The sequence below is a fragment of the Lichenostomus cassidix genome, chromosome 19, assembly GCF_008360975.1.
Source record: "Lichenostomus cassidix isolate B80296 chromosome 19, HeHo_3.0, whole genome shotgun sequence".
In the NCBI taxonomy this organism is placed as follows: domain Eukaryota; kingdom Metazoa; phylum Chordata; class Aves; order Passeriformes; family Meliphagidae; genus Lichenostomus; species Lichenostomus cassidix.
This window is the reverse complement of record NC_139499.1, coordinates 1,429,705-1,451,014: the sequence shown is the minus strand read 5'-3', so window position 1 is coordinate 1,451,014 and position 21,310 is coordinate 1,429,705. Positions and strand designations below refer to the sequence as shown.

General features: G+C 42.0%; 1 protein-coding gene across 9 annotated transcripts in view; it reads right to left on the bottom strand.

Moving 5' to 3' along the window:
* AUTS2 (activator of transcription and developmental regulator AUTS2) overlaps positions 1 to 21,310 on the bottom strand; it is a 748,905-nt gene that overhangs the window by 385,952 nt on the left and 341,643 nt on the right. For all 9 annotated transcript variants that reach the window (XM_085078805.1, XM_085078808.1, XM_085078806.1 and 6 more), the window contains one exon: positions 18,499 to 18,534. In XM_085078805.1, the coding sequence (XP_084934931.1) occupies positions 18,499 to 18,534 (36 nt within the window). The remainder of the gene's footprint in view (positions 1 to 18,498; positions 18,535 to 21,310) is intronic.

Sequence of the window (21,310 nt, the reverse complement as noted above, 5' to 3'; positions counted from 1 at the left end):
TTAACATCAATTTCTGCACTCCATTAACAGCAGCTTTATTCTGGTGTAACTGCATTGATTTCAAAAGAGTTACACCATCCTGATGTCAGTGTTAAAGAAACAGAAAATCAGACCCTATTTCTTGAACAGTTTTATTATTCTGAAAAATATTACTTCCTTCAGACCATTAGTGCAAAAGAAGCACACAAATATTCTTGTTAAATGTAATAGCTGAGCAATCTAGCAGACAAGAACTGTATTTAGGTTCTGACCCAAAGCCTACTGAAGTCAGTGACTTTTTCACCAGCCCCTGTGCTCCCTCTTTAGCCAAATTAGCACACCCAGCACCAAGGATGCTGCAGTCACCAGCAGCCCTGCAGTGCTAAATGGACTGACCTTTGAACCCCAGCTACTGAAAATAATTGAACTGAGCCACATCAGCTATTTCCACTGCTGTCCATTTTACACCAAGCCAGCAGACCCCAGGTAAATTGGATTCCAAGAGGAGGAACTCCTGGCAGTGGGCAGGTTGGATGTGCACAGATGCACTTTGGTGCAGACACATAAATATCAGCTCCCTGCTCCACAGAGGATGATCTGCTCTATTAACTGCGAGTCACCGAGAATTATATGTACTGAGATCAAACAAAGAATGTGCATTGACTTCAATATGCTCTAAATCAGGCCTAAAATAAAGAGATTGGTAGGACTGAAGTACAATGGCCTCTTAAATATTTCAACAGCTACAGTTTAGCAGAATGAAAATGTGCCATAGCAGTGCTGTTCCTAGAAAACACATACACCAGTCTATGCACACGGCTGTGAATAAACAGCTGACATTCTCTGCATTTACTCTGAAGCAATTGCTTAAATAAAAAAAATTGTCTGTGACATAAATAATCCAGTAGGTTAAATTCCCTGAAGTGTCAGCTTTTGTATTATTGATGTCTAATATTTTAAAATAAAATCAAGTGCGATTAATCTTCTTGTATTACTATAACGAGTGGAAAGAAATCACTGGCAGAATGCATTAGTGGTTATCAAAAACAATCAACTGCATTTTCCACATTCAACCAAAATGAGTGGATGATACTAGTGGAAAGATTAAATGGAAAACTGATCATAGGATATGGAAGCCTCTCTGTTTTAAGTGGAAATACATATGAAAATATCATTACAACTGTGCTGCTAAGTATGCAGTAGTGAGGTTGCTGAACCAAAATACATTGGTATTGAAATGCCTGACAAGAAGATAATAACCTTGAAATGGGTTCAACAGTTCACTTTGAGCTCCAGTTCTACCAAATCTTAAAAAAAATAAAATCTAACAGAATACTGTGATTCCACCCATTCCCATGGGTCTAATGTCCTGGATATTCTGAGTAAGTCAGTGGCCCTTCAGTGTTAATTAGGGAGTACAGGGCCCATTAATGAAAATAAACTCCTATGACAATCACCAGGAGATGGTTCTCAATCAAATACTGCCACAGAACTAAGACAGTGCTTCATTTCTGAGGTCAGAGGATGTTTTTCAGAGCCTGACTATGCAAAGCTTTACCCACACCAGCTTAATTCACAACCACACAGAAATGCAAACCAGTTTAAGCACTACAGATTAACGAACAATGCACAAAAGGTAACAGCTATGCCTATGGAAGTACAGGTCTGTCAAGATTGCATAAATACCCACCCAAAAAAAGGGTTATCCTTTCCCAGAAGAAAAAAAAAGTTTTAAATCAAAATAAATGCTTAATTCACATGGAAATGTAAAATCCATAGGATTAGATTCAGCAGTATTATATCAAGAATGCAAAAGTTGTGTTTCAGTATTGATTAATGCCAGCAAGGCTTGAATTTGCATGTAATTTACAATCACTTCCTTCAACAAATGTCTTCATTTAGTATTATTATGAGTTTGGCATGACAAGATTATTACAAATCACTCTCTATCAGGAAGAATCACCAAGAAACCCACCATTTATTTGGAAATACTGCAGCAGACCTGATTGGGTGAGAAGGTATAAACATGGTTTATGTACAGAGGGCTGTACATTACTCAAGTGCACTCATGTCACATGCAGATTAGGAAAATTATTAGTTCTGTTCTGATGGTGTTCACAATATGCTGCAGAGAAAAACATGGAAGATGTAGACCCCCTGTCTGGAGATTCCAGCTGGAATTGCTCCTGGGCTGGGCAGTGCTGAAGGCAGGAAGCCCCAGCAGTGCAGGGAGGGCAGCAGCAGCACAGAGCCAGCCAGCTCTGCAGACAGCAGCAAACCACACCGGCCAGGCTGGCAAGGAGCATGAGCTCTGCTCTGCACGCAGGGATGGATTAAAATCAGATGGCCAAGACAGTGACCATCCCTGGACCATCTCCCCCATCCCCTGACAGCAGTTGTCCTCCTGCCACAGCGGGGACAGTGACACAGCTCATGAAGCAGCTCCTGGAGTACTCGGCTTTTCAGCTTGGAGTGTTTTGTCTCCAATTCCAGTTTAACTTAATGTGCTTTAGCAGCCATTCGTTCACCTGCCTTGCAGAGGAGTAATCTCCATCACAGGGGCAGGACAGGCAGCCCGAGGCCATAACCTCTTCAGCTGCTTTCGCCTTTAATTTGCCACAGCTCACAAGTCAGGGACCTCAGGCAGGACCTAAGTCACGGGGCTGGGTTTCAACAGAGCACTTAGGGCCAGTGAAATCTGCGGAACAAGCGGTGATTAAAGTCAGGCAGGTGCCTAAATGCTCAGCTGGACTGAGATCATTTAACCTGGACCAAGGATCTGGACTTGCCTGGACAGCTCAGTAGACAAAATTCATCCATCAGACGAATGCAGTGCCTGTCCCAGCCGGTGAGTAAATTATTAACACTGATGGGTAATTTTACATCCTTAAATGAAAGTGTTGTTCTGAATGAAAAGCTTTAACAACCAATATCACAAAGAACACACATTTCCACTGAACAGGCCAGGACTGTAAATGCAACATAAAGCAGAAGAAGACGTACAATTCTTCCAGCCTTTATCATTCACACTGAATTTGCAAAGTGCAGATCATGGCAGACACTGCAACATTTTCTCATTTTGAAAGAAGTCCAGGCAAGTACCACATGCTGTGAAATATTATCTTATGGGAGTTGTTTTGATAAAAACAAATGGCCAATCCTAAAGATTAATGCTTCATATGATGTATTCAGGTTATTAATCCCACCTTCTTCTTTCCACCAGCCTGGTAGTGAGTGTTTTCTGGAAAACTGCACGGAGCCAGATGGTTAACTATTGGAAATCTATACTAAAAAGATTAATGTTACCCCATGACAGGGATCAGTCATTTGTAGAGATTTCCTAATACAAACGGTGCCATTTGTTTATTCAGACTGGCTGGATGAGCCATACTCTGAGGAGAGCCTAATTAGTTCTCAAAGATTTTCAAAACATCGGGGCCCAGCTGCTGAGCTGCAGCTTCACATCTGAAGGGAAATTATAGGCGTAAAGAGGTATCCAAGTAAACCAACACCCAGGCAGGTGAGAGCTGCTGCTCTTCAGGCTGCTCTGAGCTGTTCATTCTAACACGGTCTGGGGAAAGGTTCTGCTGTCCTGCTGAGTTCATATTTACAAGTGGCCACTGGAAAGACTGCAGTGCCAATCAAAGAGATTAAATATTGCAGTGCTGGGTGCCTTTACTCCTTACATAGAAGAGCTGGGCACAGGCTCAGTCTGAACGCCCACCTGCCCCCCTCAGTCTCAACACAGCCCACTCGGAGGCACAGTGACAAATTCCAACCACCCTCACATCCTGCTTTGCTGTGTAAACCCAACATTCTGCCAGGGAGATGGGCAGGAAAGAAACAGGCGCGTTTTACACGGAAATTTCAAAGTGTGAACAGTACTTACTAGATTTCACAGCAGCCCTTCTTCCAGATGGATAAAAGAACCAATATGTGCAAGGCCACTGCAATTTCCAAGGCACTCAGATTAAACCCCCTGCATTCAGGGGAGCGGTGAAGCACATGCTTTAAAGTGAAGCACACACTTAAATCCCATTGACTTCAGTTATGCGTGTGTGCTTACACGCTCTCCTGAATAAAATAGATGTAAGCATGTGTTTAAACTTGAACCTCTGCTTTGTTGAGATGAGACTGTGAAGAGGAGAGTGAAATTTAAACTGATGCGAGGAAGGGTGATTTTATCTCCAAGCAACAAGGCCTTTCCGTCAGCACAGAACAGAGCCAGGTGTTTGCTGGGGGAACAAATCTACACACAAGTGCTTTTCTTTTCCTTCAAAGGGACATAAAGAGTGGGGGAAAAGATAGCAAAAGAAACCCATTAAAATGGAATGTTTTTACATAAACTCTCCAAATGCTCAATTCATCAGCATGAGAGCACTGGCAGTGCAGAGGCCGAGGCCAGGACAGATGTTGAGTTACAAACAGCTGCTGCAGTTGAAGCCTTTGCAAACTCCCCATGGCTGTTATTGCTCTCCCACAGAAGGTGCCACATGTGCCCTGCAGCCAGCAGAAAGGATCTGGGCACCTTCCTCCAGCACCAGCAAATTCAGCCACATCAGTCAGAAGAGCAGAATGAACTCGAGTTGTGGTTAAATCTATTCAGTGTCGGGTGGGGAAGGAGGTGCAGGAGCAGCACTGGCAGGAGATTTCAGACAGTGAGAGCAACTGCAGCTGATGTGGCCTCAAGATTCACAAGCATGTTCCATACTTTAGAGTGATATATCAGCATTTCTGCAAAAAAGTAGCACCTGACAGAAGGGGCCTGTTCAAAAAATGGCGTGTCTCAAGAATTACAACCATTTGCATAATTTTTTTGGTGTAAAGAAAGGTCAGCTGTAATGGACTAAGCTAAAAAACAAATTAAAGAGCATATGAAAACATCAGTTTCATTATGTATGAACTTCTAGAGCAAAAGAAGCAAAACCCCCCAAAATTACAACAATTTTTAAAAAAGCAGTTACAGAGAGAAATCTGATTTGTGAAGTATGTCACACATCTAGTGCCTGTCTTATTACTCACTGAATCACACAGACTGGGGCACATCTGGGGTAACCTGGCACAGCTGCTGCAGCTAGTGGAGCCACAGTGGGAACTGGGAACTCTGGTACCAGACCTGGACAGTTTTTCCTTTTGAATCCTGTGCCTTTTCACATCCACAAACACACTGATGGCTACAGACAACAACTGCAAACTGGCTTCTGATTTATAAGATCACATAGTTATTTACACGTAATATTTTTGCATTATACTATTTTATCTCCAGTGGTTTTGGTTGTTGTTGTTTTTTTTCTTTTCATCTCAAAACTTCACAGATAACTTCACTTATGAGCTTTTTGAGACAAGGAGTGTTGATATATAGAAATTAATGAAAAGACCTGAAATTCTGCCACCTGAGATTTTGAGTACTAAAATGAAAATCATTCTGGCACTATCTAGAAATTTAAACCCAAATGTTTTACACATCATCCCCAAATCACCTCTCCTTTGATCCTGTATCACTTACTCCATATGTGTCCATTCATGAGGCAGGAAAATGTTTTCTCCCAATGTATATGCAAAAGCTCCATGAAACAAAGTAGGATTAACTACACTTTAATCAAGTCACCTTAATTTGGAGAAGTGGGAGCTTTAAAAACAGGTATTTATCAAGAAAGTGAAATTCTAAGTAGTATCCTTCTTGGTGGTATAAATATCCAACATAGACTTAATCAAGAACACATCTTGGAGGAAATAATAAAGCAGCATATGATTTGATACCAATGAAAAAAAGCAATCAAAGCAGAGCATGGCAATAAATTAATAGAAAAAGTTATCTATCCAAACCAGACTAAAAGTAATTTCGTAAGTCAGCAGTAAAAAGTTGAATAAACACTAATTTAATCTATTTAAGATGCAGCAGTCAATAGATGAAATACTTTACTGCTCTCTGGCTATGTGAACACAGTCAACTGACACAATAATTGAAAAGAAGGGAAAACAGAGACCCTGTGGAAACTGCAGGAGCACAGAAACACAGGAGAGACACAGACCTGCTGTGCCAGGGAAGCTGTTTGTCAGGCAGAACTGCAAACCAGGGTTTTGATGCAATGACCCTGCAGATAATGGTTGTGACCCTTTTCTGCCATCCTGCCTTTCCATGGGCTTTTGGGCAGCACAATCATCCTATTATAAGGAACAAGCATTTCCCAATCCTCTGGGGTGTGCAGAGAAAGGGAACAATTAGCTCCTCCAAAGGAGTCTCCTGTATCATAAGCAACAAATTTCCTGGTGCTGTGGAATGAGGAAGAAATAGATGGGAGAAACAGAAGAGGTTGTCAGTGGAATTTCTAGGGATTGCCACTTCTCAAAGCCCTGTATTCCAATTGTTCCCATCCATATTCATCGCCAGCAGCAGGCAGAGGCCCCTAGAGAGGACCTGGAGAAGTTTTAGGAAACCAGGATACCAACAGCAAAAGCCTGCTATGATTTATTTCCTAGCTGACATTATTTATGCAAGTGAGCATGTGACAGCCTGAGTATCCCACAGCTCTCCCTCAAGTTCTCTTTATCTTTCCAAACAAGCTGCAGCAAACTCACCTTCAGCTGAACATCCCAGGTGATGTTTTCAAGAAATAATAAAGAGGCTTTAGTTATTATCACTCCAGGCATTTGTACGGCAGATAGGCAAGGAAAAGGACTTTATAACTGAGCTGACAAATGAATGAAGAGCAAATTCAAAGCAGTTTAATGACACTCAGACAATGATAGCAAAGCAGAGGAAAGAAGAAAGAAACACTGGGAACTGAACTGCAAAGATGAAAGCAAGAAATAATCAATGGCTAATGATGATACAACCAACAAAATTAAACCAAAGCTTTGACTCTGAAAGGCACCTAAGCAAGTGAGCTCCCAAGCCTAAAGCCAGGCACAAACTTGGTAAAACTGTCAGCAGGTTAACTCACCAACGAGCCTTCTTCAAATCCTCCTTTTAAATAAATTAATGTAGACATTAGAACATAGTTTTCCAGTTAAATACAACAAAATTTCTACTAGTTCAATGAGAACAAAGTCCTTTGAACCGATGGAGTACTCTCTAAGAAAGAAAATGGTGCTCAGAGGGCTGTCAAGTGGCTTCTTGCTATGAATTCATAATGATGTCAACCTTTTATTTACTGTTTCTATACCACAGGCAATTTAAGTGAGCAAGATGTACTTAGTAAACCAAAACCATAAAAATATCTGCAAAATGCTGGGAAGCATTGGGCAAATGAAGGGCAAATGAAGGGATGAATGAGGAAGGTTATTAAGAAACAGAGTGGGAACCACAAGAAACTGTGTTCTTTTTCTTTCCCAGGGTCAAGGAGTGCTTCTACCACAGAATAAAATGCAGTGTCACACCAGGTGTCATTGCATTAATACATCAGAGAGCCAAGGAAGACACTCTGCATTTGCAGGCCTTTTATTTATTTTTTTTTAAACAACATTAAATTTGCATTAGCTTGGATGGGGAAAAAGGATGGCATCTAAAGGGAGAGAGGGCTGAATTAATATTCATAAGCAACATCCAACATACTGGAAGAAGGGAGAAGGGGTGATTTGAGGGAGCTTGGAAAGAGAAAGGAGAGACAGACATTAGTGCTGGAGACCTCCTGCGTCACACGCTCTGCTCTCAGGCAAGAATTGCAATGTCTCTTCCCCATCCACACTAAATATTGCCTGCTCTGAACAGCTTTTGGATTCCCCACTCCAGGGCACTCCGGGGAGGAAACTGTTTTGGCTGAAGTTGGGCAGGAGCAGGTGGCACTCACCAGCTGTAAGTAATTTTGCTCTTGTTGGCACTGCAGCAGTTCTTGGACTTCTCACAGTTTGTGTTCAGCGGGAAGGGGGAGTGGGGAGGGAGCAAACAAGTCCTCAGTGGTGTTTAACAGCATCCCAGGCTCTTCCAGGCTGGCAGCTGGAGCAGCAGCAGAAGATGGAGCTTGCAGAGGTGCTGCAGGATATGCCAGCTCGGGTGGGCTGTGCTGGAGCTTCCGTGCTCTGCTGTGAGCACAGCCAGCCCTGGCACAGCTGCCACTGCGGGTGACACAGCCCTGGGAGCCACATGTGGGGATGGCAGGGGAGGCAGGAAGGGAGAGAGGAGCAGAGTTTATCACCAGGTGGGAGTGATCTCCCTGCAGATGGGCTGTGCAGCAGCAGGGCCTTGCAGACATTCCTCTTCCCAACATCCCTGCTGCCAAATCTCCAACCTCTGCATGTGCACATCTACAGAAACAGGGGCTGCAGCTGGAAAAATTCTGGGGCTACTGCTGCCATGCAAAGGTACAATAGTACAAATACTGCAATTGTTACATTTAATGTCATATTTCACCCAAGAAAATAAAGGGGTACCTGGATACCATAAGTATGGCAATGCCATCAAACTGTTTGTCTGGAATTACTTCCATCTTCAGGAGCCACCTGAGAAATCAAAAGCATGGAACAGGAGAAGAGGCAGCAGCTCTCTACCCTTCTCCATTCCTCATCACAACAGAGGGAAATTGAACCTGCATGACCATCTCTACTGGAAGAATTTTTTTTAAGTGCTTTAAAAATCTTAAATCCCTCTCTTTTCTTTCAGCTGTGCACCATGAAACCCTTTAGACCTGCAGTCAGAAATGATTCCTTGAAACTGCAACACATTCCTCTTGCATTCACTGATCTACCCCAGTCCAGCATTGGTTTGAAAGGTTCCTTTCATTCCCAGATGGCACAGGTGTCATCATGTGCTGTAGTGATGCCACTCCAAACATGAAATTCACTCTCTGAACCAGCTTGGCAGATGCACCTGCCAGAACAGTTATTTTCTTCCCCTCCAAGCTCACCTTTCATCCTCATCCCTGACACACAAGTCATCCTTGGCAAAGATTAACACTAATGAAGTTATCTCCTGATCTTTTATTTAAACTGGTATCTGTCCTGCCATTTAACAGCAACCTCTTTTCATCTGCTAAGGTGGAACAATTAGTCAACACTATTAATATAATGAAGTTCTACAACAGTAATGGCTAGAAATCTGTCTGCCCAGAACTCCACAAACACACAGACACTCTGTGAAGGGTGCTGCTATATAGGCCACTAAATAAAATGAACAGCTAAAGCATTCATAATAAATACTCACAGAAACTGCTTTCTTTTCATTCACAGGCAACTGAGTTTCACAGTTTTATCCTATAAATTCCTTTACAGTGATGCTACACAATATGGCCAAGTTGACTGCTATTAAATGCCAACCTTGAGTTTGTCCCAAAAGCAGAGCCAGGAATGCAGAGATCTGCTGGAGGAGCCTGCAGCAGGGGTGAGCTGTCCCTGTGCAGCACAGGCAGGCAGCAGTGGCTCAGAAATGCAAAGTGCAAGGGGGTGAGTGCAGCAGTCAGAGCTCTGCTCATCTCGGGGCACTGCAGCCCCAAACCATCGCCCTGCTGGGCTGAGGGTGAGTGTGGCATCCAGTCCCTCCCTGGGAGGGAGAGTTCACAGCATCAAGAGAGATGAGATTTCAGGAGGTGAATAAGCTACTTCAGCTGAATGCACATTAACCCTCAGGTGGAGCGAAGATGAAAATATTTACCCTGATTTTTTTTTAACAGATTTACCATTGCTAAAGGAAAGGCCATCAAAACCCTTGACTTCCTAATGGTCTGAGAACAGCAATAACCTAATAATCATTTTCTTACGGACAAAGTACTCCCAAATATTTCTAATGAACCATTACAGCATGCATTGCAACTTTACAAGGCTTCATTTAATTACTTCCACTGAAACAAACACACAAATCTTCCAGCTCGGTGCTGCCACACGCACAGACTCTCTGAGCACCAAGCCCTCAGCAACCTTCCTCTGATGGACATTTTTTTTTCCAGGAAATGACACAGAGACATAGGTAAAAGGTGATTTAGATAGACTGCTGTGTCACAAATTGTCAGGATCTGATTTAAAGACCTTGCCTTTGTCAAGAAAGACAGTTGGGTGTCTGCTTTAAAGAAGTACTGGGAATATTTTCATCAAAGGTTTGAATTGAAAAACAGTGGGAGGTAAATATCTGAGATGTTGCCAAGAAAGACCGCTATATCCGTGCAATTACCATTAACAGGGGACAGCAGTGGTTCAATGAAGTAATTCAATCTGGTGTCCTACATTTTATCAGACAGCAATTTTGAGTTCTAACATAAAAGGCTGAGAAAGGGGATTGGACTCTTTTCTCTGAAATTCAGCCTTAATTCTTGCAATCAGGAGATGTGTTCTCTGCTTCAGGTACAAGCCTGCTATCCCTCCAAGGGACTCAAAAGAATAACCTAATATTCACCTTCAAAAGAAGAATAACCTAATATTCACCTTAGCACCTCTCATTTGCATAGGAACAAGTCATACTTTGGGCAAGTTTCAGAACTGAGTGCCTGCAGTATTACAGCAGTGTTTTCCCCCTGACTTAACTATCTCAGTATTTCCTTACTTGTAAATTTTGCAAGAAGGAAAAGACATATTGTTTAAAAAAAATAAGCAATATGATCCAGCCTAAATTAATAAATGTATTCTTCCAAAATATAAGAGAGGGAGAGACTATATTTCTCAGAAAATGGCAAAATGAAAAGCTTATGGAAACTGCCATCAGAATAATACCATCCCATGGCTTCTCCTCATCATTCACCCATCCATTCTGCTCACTCCTGGCTCCTTAGAGGCTTTTGCATTATCTTTCTCCACAGTGATCCTATCGGTCAGTCCAGTGACCTCACTGGTGATTTCCAAGGTCACCAAGTTTGCAGAGCAGCTCTGCATTTCTCCTCTGCCAGGCAGCCCAGGCTGGCCCAGGATGAGCTTCTCACCCTCTCTGCCCAGCACGCAGCCAAGCAAGCACCACAAACCCCTTCTCAGGGAAATCACCACATTTTATCCTTTTAACTCCTTTCTACCACAATGGTTTTTTGCCATAACTCCTTTTTGCACAAGAGTGTGCTGATCTACAAATTCTTGTGTTATGCCAAGCAGAGATCTTGCAAGGTTTTCCTATTAACAGTACATGGAAAATGTTAATTTTATATTTTACTGAGCAAAATCTCACCACATGCAATAACACCACCAGATAATTTGCAATGGGAACTGTCCAGTGTTGCTGTTTCCACTGGGCTACAAACAAATTCCACCAAGTTCTAAACATCACATAGAGCACAATGGCTCTTGTGTCACACAGAAGGTGCTCTGCTCCCTTTAGCCATGGCACAAACCCAGGACTCCACTGAGGGATTCACAGCCCTTCCCATTGCATGAAATCAACAGAATGTCCTCTAGAGCCCCAACACTATCATTCCTCCCAGATATTAAACACACAATGCAGGCAATGCTACTGAGCATTCTCTTGTAATGATTCCAAACTGAGGCCCTCTGAAGATGGAGGCTCTGGATGTGACAGCTTAACTACTTGCAATCAAACTAATTTGCAGTACGATGACCTGGAATGAGTTTAAAAGCACCATAATGCATGTTTAGCAATCAGTGAAGCAATCCTTTATTATTCAGGTTCACATCTGCAATTTGTGTCACGTGCTATGGGAAAGAGAAAGAGGGGAAACACAAAAAAGGATCTATTTTTTTTTGCTTTGCAGGAGTTGATGAGCAAAACATGAGCCACAGGTAACATGGGGAATTCGAGACCAAACCTAGACAGACAGCAAATCTTAAGTCTTTCTGCTACTTACAGGAATCTTAAAATACCCAGAAGAAGAAATTACTTAGTTAAACACTTGCCTAGAAATGATTATGTCTTGATTTTTCTAAACTGATTTTTGCTGGAAAAAAAATTATTAAGGAGGTTCACCTGAAATACCACCAAAAATAAGAACTAAGTATGCCTCCAGGGTTTTAAACTGTAAATGAAGTTATCAACCAGCCACTTTCAACACTCCCCTTTCTGCCAGAAACAAAGTTGGAGACTCCTCTGGAGAGTTTCATATCGCCCTCCAAATATAAAACCTCTTATTTCCTTACTTTCTCCCTTTCTTTTTTTATGATGTCTCCACTCATCACACTTATAATCCTTGGGGAAAAGATTCCAACAAGGAATGTAGGGAACCATACACTGAAGCAGAAGGAAAAGGGACCAACAAGCTGGAATCGCTTGCTGAAGAAAGGCAAGAGCAGTAAATGTGACACCATTCCAGAATTTAAAAAAAAATTTAAATAAAATTTTAAAAAATTTAATATTCTGACATCTGATCTCAGCTGTGCTCAGTTGGATAAGAAACTGCTGTGGTGCCCTGCTCTCCTTTAAGATTTGGACAACACAGTTCCACACAATTCAAAGAAGAACTGTAGGGATTAATATTTTATTCAAAGCATGTTATCCAAAAAGCAGGAGCATGCATTACAGCAGGGCTCTGCAGTGCATGAGGAAATACCATTTTGAAGGGTTGTAAAAATAACCTGGACCTTCACCATCTCTGTTCAAAATGATCTGAGGAGAGACCTATCTTGATAAAATTCCAGCTCAGGTCATTTATTCTGCTTGCCTTAACTTTTCCTCAAACACTGAGTTAATAATATGTGAAATACACAGTTTTCTTCTCCAAAAACTGTTGTTTTGCTCTAACTATTCTTACTGTGATGAGCAGGATGCTGGAAATGCAGCTGCTCTTGCTCTTCTTCTTGCTTTGCTGGTCATGTTGTTAGCAAACTCTTTAATGAGTCTCAATTCTCCCTAGGAGCACCACTATGGTTTATAAATGCTAAAATTAATAGACCTGGGGTAGACTTTATTACATGCAATGTATTTAGTTGGCAATGATGATGCCTCCCTTACAGCAGCAGTTAGAATAAACTGCATTTTTAATGGCTCCTGGAAAACAAAAGACAACACCTAAAAGATTTTAGATGAAGAAACACCAGGTTTCCTGGTCTCAGTGCACCACACCAAATCCACTCCACTGAGGGCTGCAAACACTAATGAGTAATTACAGCCCACAGAGAGATTCCTACTGGGGATCTTGTCCACTTTTCTCGAATCTGAATTTACTATCAGAAGATTCATAACCTCTGTTGTCAGCTTCACTTCTGCAAAGAATGGGCACATGGAGAATTTAAAGTGAAGTTAAAATGGATTTCAATATACCCTTCACAATAATAGTTGGTAAAACTAATTACAGTGAGAAAATTGGAGATCATTCATTACCCTACTAAGCAAATTAGGATTCGTTAACAATGATTTATAGAGCCAAACAGAGGATAACAAGGATTGTCTTTCCAACTCTATTCACAGGGGACAGGACAGGCTATGGAGAGGTGCCATCCCAACAGCCACTCTGCAGGGCCTGGTGGAGCTCAGGGTATTTCAGATGGACACACACTTTTACACCAGCAAAACACATTTAAATGTTTGGCTGGTAAAGTCAAGCACTAGAAATAACTGAGCAGTTTAACCTCTTGCAAGAACAGCAGCTCTTTATTTACCAACACCACTGTGCACATGGTGTGGATTAAAGTACCACATCCCTTCTGTAGCTTTAGCTGGTTGGATTTATTAAACCCCTTTCAAATGAGACTTTTGATCCAATCTGTTTCTCTCCTGTGGAACCTAATGGGTCCTACTGGACTTCCCTGGAGTGGAGTCTCTTCACAGCCTCTCACCAAGGAGAGTCATCACCAGCCCAACCTGAGCACCTCAAGGGACAAAGCCCAGCTCCCCAGGATCACTGCCAGAGCATGTGGACCAGGCAGTGGGGGAGAATCCACTCTTTGAAGGACTCTGAGCACATGAGCCCAGAGGATGTGCTGGTGTAACTAATTCCACATTTCCTCTGCAAGATAATGTCTTGGGTTGAAAACATTCCCATTGCACAGAGAAATTGCTGGCCCTATCTAGGCCAAAGACTGGTTTTCCATCATATCCATACTAAACACCACTGGTGCTCCCCTTATCCTCCCTGGATGGTTTTTAGAGCTCTGAGTAATGTAATGCAGCATTGCACAACGCAGTGTCCCAGTGGCACTCTGCAACTGAGCAAACATCTGCTGAACCCAACCCAACCAGGGCCAAATTGGATAGCACCACTGATTAGCCAGAGCCTTGGGGAATGTGCTCAGATTTATGTTTGTCTGAGTCACCAGCCCATGTGCAAAGCACAGTTTGAGCTTTTCTTTCTTTTTTTTTAAGGTGGAGCAAGAGCAGTGTTTGGCAAGGAAGGGTCACAGGAGTCTTCTGCTTTCCCATTGTTATTTCCATCACCAACTTATTGCCAAATTCTGTCCAGTTCTGAAAAATTCACAAACTCTCTGCATTTGGAGGAAAAGAAAAAGCCCAGACCTGCTAACCAAAAATAAACATTAAAAAAAGGAACAGAAAACCCTCAGAAACTGTCACAAAGGCTCAAGAAGCAGACCCATACAGAAATGGAAAGAAGTTGCCAAAACCAGAGAAACTGTATGATTGCCAAAGCACCTGACAATCTTGGGAATCAGGGTTGTTGTTTTGAAGCAAAAATACTCTATTATTTAGGTTTTGATTTCTGCTCTGTTTTCTGTTGCAAACCAATGAACCACTATCTAGTTTAACATGAATTTGGCTGGGTGCAAGAGGCACAAATGAGCAAAAACCATTCTTCAAAGCTAGGTAAGAGAAAAAGCTTTACAGCTATACAAATTCCAATCGTATTCTAAAACATCTCAAGCTCCTGAAATCTTGAGACAGCTGGACAATATTAAAAACTCCCATAACTCAAATAGCTTTCCTTTTAAAGTTAAAAAGATGGTGATTTTTTTCTAAAATTCTAACTACTTTCCAATTATCTGATCTGACATCTTGATGAGAAGTAATCTACCTTATAATCTGCCTTTGATGAGAGACAATGACAATTTGCAATGCAAAAAAATATGAAAGACAACTGGGAGATTTTCCAGGAGCTATGGAGTTGTGATTTCTTAGGGTGCACCGATATTAACAGCATGTCTGATTTTTTTTCACATGCACTGATCATAGATTGGATTGATCCCATAGGAAGCAGTAAAGTTAGGCCAGCACAGAAGGCTTACAGGAGAATTAGAATGCATTTTAACTCTTTTTTTCTGTCTGCTGATTTAATAAAATGCAAAAAGGATGGGAAAGTGTCTCCTCTGACAAGGAGCATCAAGACAGGGGAAACACATTCCAACTAAAGTGTCTTTTAAACAGAATCTCCAGAACATACCAACATTTGTGAAAGGAGTAGAAGAGAGTTTTTCCTAACGGAAAATCAAACCTGCAGGGGTATTTAGAGCTCCCAGACAACATTACACCATCAGCACTCCTTCAGTGGCCACTCACCCTGGTCCTGCTTTGCTGAAGGCACCTCATTACAAAGTTTGGTTAATTAGCAGCAGTTCTATCACCCCAGCTGGGTGTGGGTGAGGCTGAATCACCTGAGGGAGATTCCCAACCCTCTCCACTGCCAAAGCAGGCTGCAGGAATGCCCTCCCCAGAGCAAGTGCATTTTTCCTTTCCCTATACCTTTCCCAGGAGCACTTACATAGAGGCAACAAGACCAGCTTTACCATTCAGAAATTCACCTCTTTAGAGTATAAAATCAGGTAAGATTTCAGCCTTCACCACTGCTGCTGAAAGCACATAATGAATTACCAGGATGGAGCCATCATAGAGATATTAGAAGAACAATTCTGTGTTACTGGAAAGTGTCAGCTTTATAAATGTTTCCTTAAACACTCAGTGATCTCAGGAGACTCTATAGAATAACAGGATCTAAAAGTCGTTTTAGCTTTACTGCAGCATCCAAAACAAATCCACATACATTGTAAATTCATGACCCATTACCCCCCAAACCTGCCTGCCTGGCACAAGCATGGCTCTCAAAGGGCATTCCAAGCTGGACAATATTATCTCTAGAGGTAGGTAGAGATACCTATAACACACAAAGATTCCATTAATACTTGGATCTAAACAGCAAATATATGCTACTTAATCCATACCTCAGTGGTCATTCATTTCTGAATAAAACCTGCTTCCCTCTGCAGTGGATGTCCATCAGCTCATTTTCACCTACCTGGTTCCTATGCTCCTCCTGGTGAGCTGCAGTCCATAATAGTTCATAATCCCATGTACAACATACATTGAATCATTTCCAAGGGCCAAAGCTTTATTATTATCTATTAAACTGGAAGTTATTTTTACTGTATTTGAGACCAATGACCCCTGTTTTGATGTTCTGGGTTAACACCAAACACAAAAACTAACAGTCTTTTCTAGTTAAAAGCTTTGGAAAAAAGAAGTCAATTGAAGTGCATATTCTTTTGCACTTTGATAATACAATAATTACATTGATCAGAAACACATGCTAATTGGATCATTCTGGAGCATTTTTCTCATTGTCTGGTACCGCAAAACACATCTGGGTTTTATTTGCCTCATGTAAGTTAATAAGGGTATGGACTTTTTTAAAACAACAAGCAAGATAATCCCAAAAACAATTTTCCAAAGTGAAAAGGGAGGAAAAAAACCCTTCATGTTTCATCCAAGACTGTGCAAGTGTAAAAACAACTTTAAGATAAAAACTGAAGGACGTTTTCTACCTACTTGGCTATTAGCAAAGAAAGAAAAATAGAAAGTTAAAGAATCTTAATACTGTGACTAGAGATGAGAAAGAGCTCAGTTAAATATACTAATGGCACCAACAAGGGATGTCTCCCCCACCTACACAGATCCAAACTGGAGTGATTTAAGGTGCCAATACATGGGCCCTAGAAGATGTCAGCCTTCTTCTCGTTGCTAAATCCCTCGCTCAGGAGAACTGGAAACGTTCAAGCTTTCCGTTGGAGCATAGGGGATGTTGACACCTTCCAGATTTTCACTTTAGTGGACCAACCCACAGACAGTATGGTGCAGGGAACAGCAGATGGCTTCTCTTCTGTTACCTCTGCTGCCTAAAGATGAAGCTGAGCACTGCTCTCAACCCATGCATATTCAGCTCTCGCTGCAAGGAGAACAAGGCTTATTTATACACATCCCAGCCCCATGGCCCATCTTAGATCTGTCCTGCTCTGCAGCATGTCTGTAAGCATTCACATGGTTGGAATTTTCCCAGACAAAGGAGAGCAATTCATTCTGAACTACGGAAAGACATTCGAGGTTTAGTTTTAATTCAAAATAAACACTGAGCCATTTGATATAGTTTTTTCCTTCATCCCCACCCTCTTAAAACCACATATGACACAAACCAGGGCAAGTGCTGAGAAAAGGAAACCAGCTTGGTTTTCTGTTTCACAACTTACCTTACACTGATCTGGGCTTTGATATAATTAGAACAACTACCACAAAACTTTTTCGATTGAGGATGTTCTTTTCATACCTCACCACCAGCAGCATGAACATTCTGTTTGTGCAGAAGTCCAATGTAAATCCAGCAGGACACAGCATTTCTCCAGGTATTTAGCAATTTTTGTGAGACCACATGTACACAGTTTAATCCCATAACTTTCTCATAGGATCACAGACCTCTATGACAAAAGACTAAATTCACCAAGTACTAATAGAAGAAAATGACTCTCTGGGAATGTGACAAGAGTGCAACCAAGTTTTTCCATCGTGTAATTGAATACCATAGAGTTTACTTTTCCCCAGAGCTCAATGAAAAGATAGAAGCAGGCTTTGATTATCCTGATAACTTCCCAGAGCAATGCCATGGGACAAGGCTCACTGCATTTTACCCACCTGGTTTTGGACACACATAATGCTCTGTTTCTCCTGCAGTTATTATAAAGGCAGCAAAGATGTGCTTGGAGAATGCAGCATAAGTCACAAGTGAAACAGGATATGAGCAATTTAAATACAAATCTTGGGAGAAAATAATCAGTACATTGGATTGACTGGAAAACACTTTTTACTCCCAAACTTATCTGTGCAAGTAAAAGGTATATTGATGAATGTAGGAATAAACAGAAAGGTATGAATATAGACTGTTAAATCAATACAGGTGCATGCAAATAAATCACAAAACCAAAAAAACCTGATCAATTTTCAAACCAGCAGGGGCTTGATCTGCTTCTCAGGACATAAAATGTAAATCTGGCATAAATATAACTTTTGTGTTTTCCAAGAGTGTCCATGTGCCACGAGGCTTTTAAGCAACAGGTAGAAATCACTGTGTCCCATTCTCTGGACTGTGGTACACAGGAGATGAGGCAAAACATCGTAATGGGCTCTTTAAAATGTGTGAATCAACAAGAACTGCTGCAAGTGGAAACAGATCCCATCATCTCGCATTAGAGAGCTGGTAAGACCATGGCTCACTTTATTTGTTATAATGGTGTCAATTAAATGCTGCTAAAATTTATGCAGTAATTAATACGACACCTGATTAGCTCAAGAAAACACTGACCACCCCATTGGAGATGTGCATTTGTGGAGGAAGAGGTGAAAAGGGTGCTGTTGGGCAGAGGGAGGGGGGCTGGATGTCCCTGCTCCATGCTCTGGGTGAGGAACACTGCTCTGCTCAGAGGCAAGGGCGAAAGTGGAGGTACACTTACAAAGTAGCCTGTTCCCAAGCTGGAAGGAGCTGAGCTCTGCAATAAAACACAAAGACAAAGTGGGAAGTCAGCGATGGTTTTTAACACGTTCCAATCCACACAGCTCATTACCAGCCCTTTCCAAGCTTTTCATCACTACATCACAGCACAACGTCCTGCCCCTTGTCATCTGCTACTGAAACAAACACGCTGTTGCTTAATTTTTCCCTTTACATCTCTCAACGACTCTGAGATGGTAACGTGCTATTTACTGAATTCCAAGCTTCTGCGGTGGACGTAATTGCCAATTTATTTGACAGGCAGCTGGGTAATGAATTAATGATGGCATTTCGCCCTGCACTGAGACTAAACAGACACTCATCAACCAGCCTCCCTGACATGCTGACATTCAATGCCCTGGACTCCAGCTCCTCAGCTTCTTGGCCACAAAGGGGCAGGCGGGAGGGGGAGAAAGGAAAAAAAAAGTAGACTGACTTCAAAACAAAAAGCCCGGTGGGTTTGGATGACTTTTTCAGTGTATGACCTGTTTGCCAATTTATTCCCGAAAGGCCCTGGTTAGTACACACATAGTGCTTTTCTAAAATGAGACATTTTGTAAACATAATTAGTAGTCTGAAATGTAAAGAACGCGTGGGCACAGAGAAGCCGCTTCACTCAATGTACCATTTTCTGGAGAATGCAGTCATTACAATTTCCCATTTGGATGTCCACATTGTTTGACAAACCAAGGATTTAGAAACAGCTACAACAAAAAAAACCCACCCTGAAACAGCAAATATCTACAGTCTGAAATAGGTTTCAAAACTCAAATCTATAAAAACAATTAAAACTAATATTACTACCATGAAAAATAATCAAATTTTTTAAATGCTTTAAAAAAATCAGTTTAAGTGGGACACGATCACAACCTCTATATTCACAGGAATTAAGGAGATAAAGGGTTTTGTTTCATTAGTTTTTCATCTCAGCAATGGGGATTACACAGCAGGTTCTCTCAGAGACATGGGGGAGACCGAAACATGTCGGTGCTAATCCAGGTCAGGCTGTTCATCACAGTGCCCAGTGCTCTGGGCTGCAGAGCTGAGGACAGGGAAGCAAACAGCAGAGTATTCTCTGGGCTGTCCAGACAAACAGTGTGTAACTGCTGAAGCTCAGCTCCCATTGCTGTTCCTCAGCACAGCCTCACAGCTCAGGGATAACCAGGAACTGCAGAGAGGCTCCAACTGGCAAACCACTGACTAGGAAGACACAGAATTTGCATTTCTCCTTCCCTGCTCAGAGCCAGGGGCTGAGCAGCAGCTCTGCAGGGCACAGCTCTGCCATCAGCAGGCAAGGGCAGCTCCACACCAAGGAACACACCCCAAAGGCCTCCTGTCCCCACTCCTGCTGCTCTGGGGTCTCGAGTTCCCTGTGCAACCATCACCCAGCTGCTCCCAGTGATGGTGACCCTGGCAGCTCTGCTTTCCCTGCCATCCCTGTGGCCATCCTGCTGGGAATGACCTGGTCACTGGCACAGCCCTGGCCATCACCTGTTCCCATCGTGAGTGTAGGCCCTGCTTTGGGGATGCCAAAGAGATTTTTGGTTTTTATACATTTTTCATGTATCTGTAGCTCTGTAGACTACTATTATATGGTTATATAGCTCCTTAACTAACTCTGGTACTTTTCCTACCCTTTCTCTTAGATTTAAGAACAGTAAGCTAACCTTCCTGGAATCTTATTTAGTCTTGTCTCTATATGGAACCAAGAACATTTTATTTTTTCCACATTTTGTAGACATAATAAATGTGGGGCTGGAAGCTGGGGGGATGCTTCAGTGGGGAGCAGAACCAAAAGAGGAGATTACTTAATTAACTGTTCCTCTAACCAGATGATCTTTGTAAAGTATTCTAATTTGTTAAACTTATAAAATTGTTGAAGTCCTGTATTTTGTGTGCATTTTGCCATACTTGCACCTGGAGGACCTTCATTAGAGACAACCACTTTTATCATCTTAATATTGTTTGGCTTGTGATTTTAGGTGTTGTTGGGAGCCCCTGTGGCCTGCAGCTCTGCAGCCCTGGCAGAGAGCACAATGCTCAGCATCCAACACAAAACACACTGCCTTCCTCCTCACTCATCCTGCTCTCTGCTTCATGCCATTTAAATTCCTTTCATTTAAGCTGGAGATCTACCCACAAGTACAACACGTGCAATCATTATAACCACTTTTGTTTCAGCTATGTACAGATGCCAAGCGAGTCCCACTCTTTCACTCACAGTTTTTAAAACTTACTTTACTGGCTGAAAGCTCCAAAGTTTGCATTCTGCATCTGTGTGTAATTTTTAGTCTGCTTTTTATTCCAAGTTTTGGAAGGATAGAGTATCAAAACAAAACAATAAAGAGGAAGAAAAAAGAATAAGCAAACAAAATATTTCCCACTGAATATTTTCATTCCTTCAAAAGCAATGCTGCAATGGCTATGGGAGGACAGTCGAAACATAGCAGTCAAATGACTTTCACTGAACAACTGTGCATTTTCAGGGAATCTGAGTTTGCTGGATGGAAATATAGCCCTTCACACATTGCATGCTGCATATGGAGAGTGCAGTTTGCAAACTCTATTTAATTGAAGTATGAAAGACTGTGTTGCACATGCATGGATGACTTTGTCAGCTGTGTTGTGAACTGTGTGTTGACAGAGCACAGAGGCTGAAGCGAGGGCTATGCAAGGAGACAACTTCTCACCTTTTGGGTAACTCCCAATAGCGAAAGGATGCCACTACCCAGTGCCCAGCCTCGGTACCAACTGCACAAGCAGCTTTACAAGCC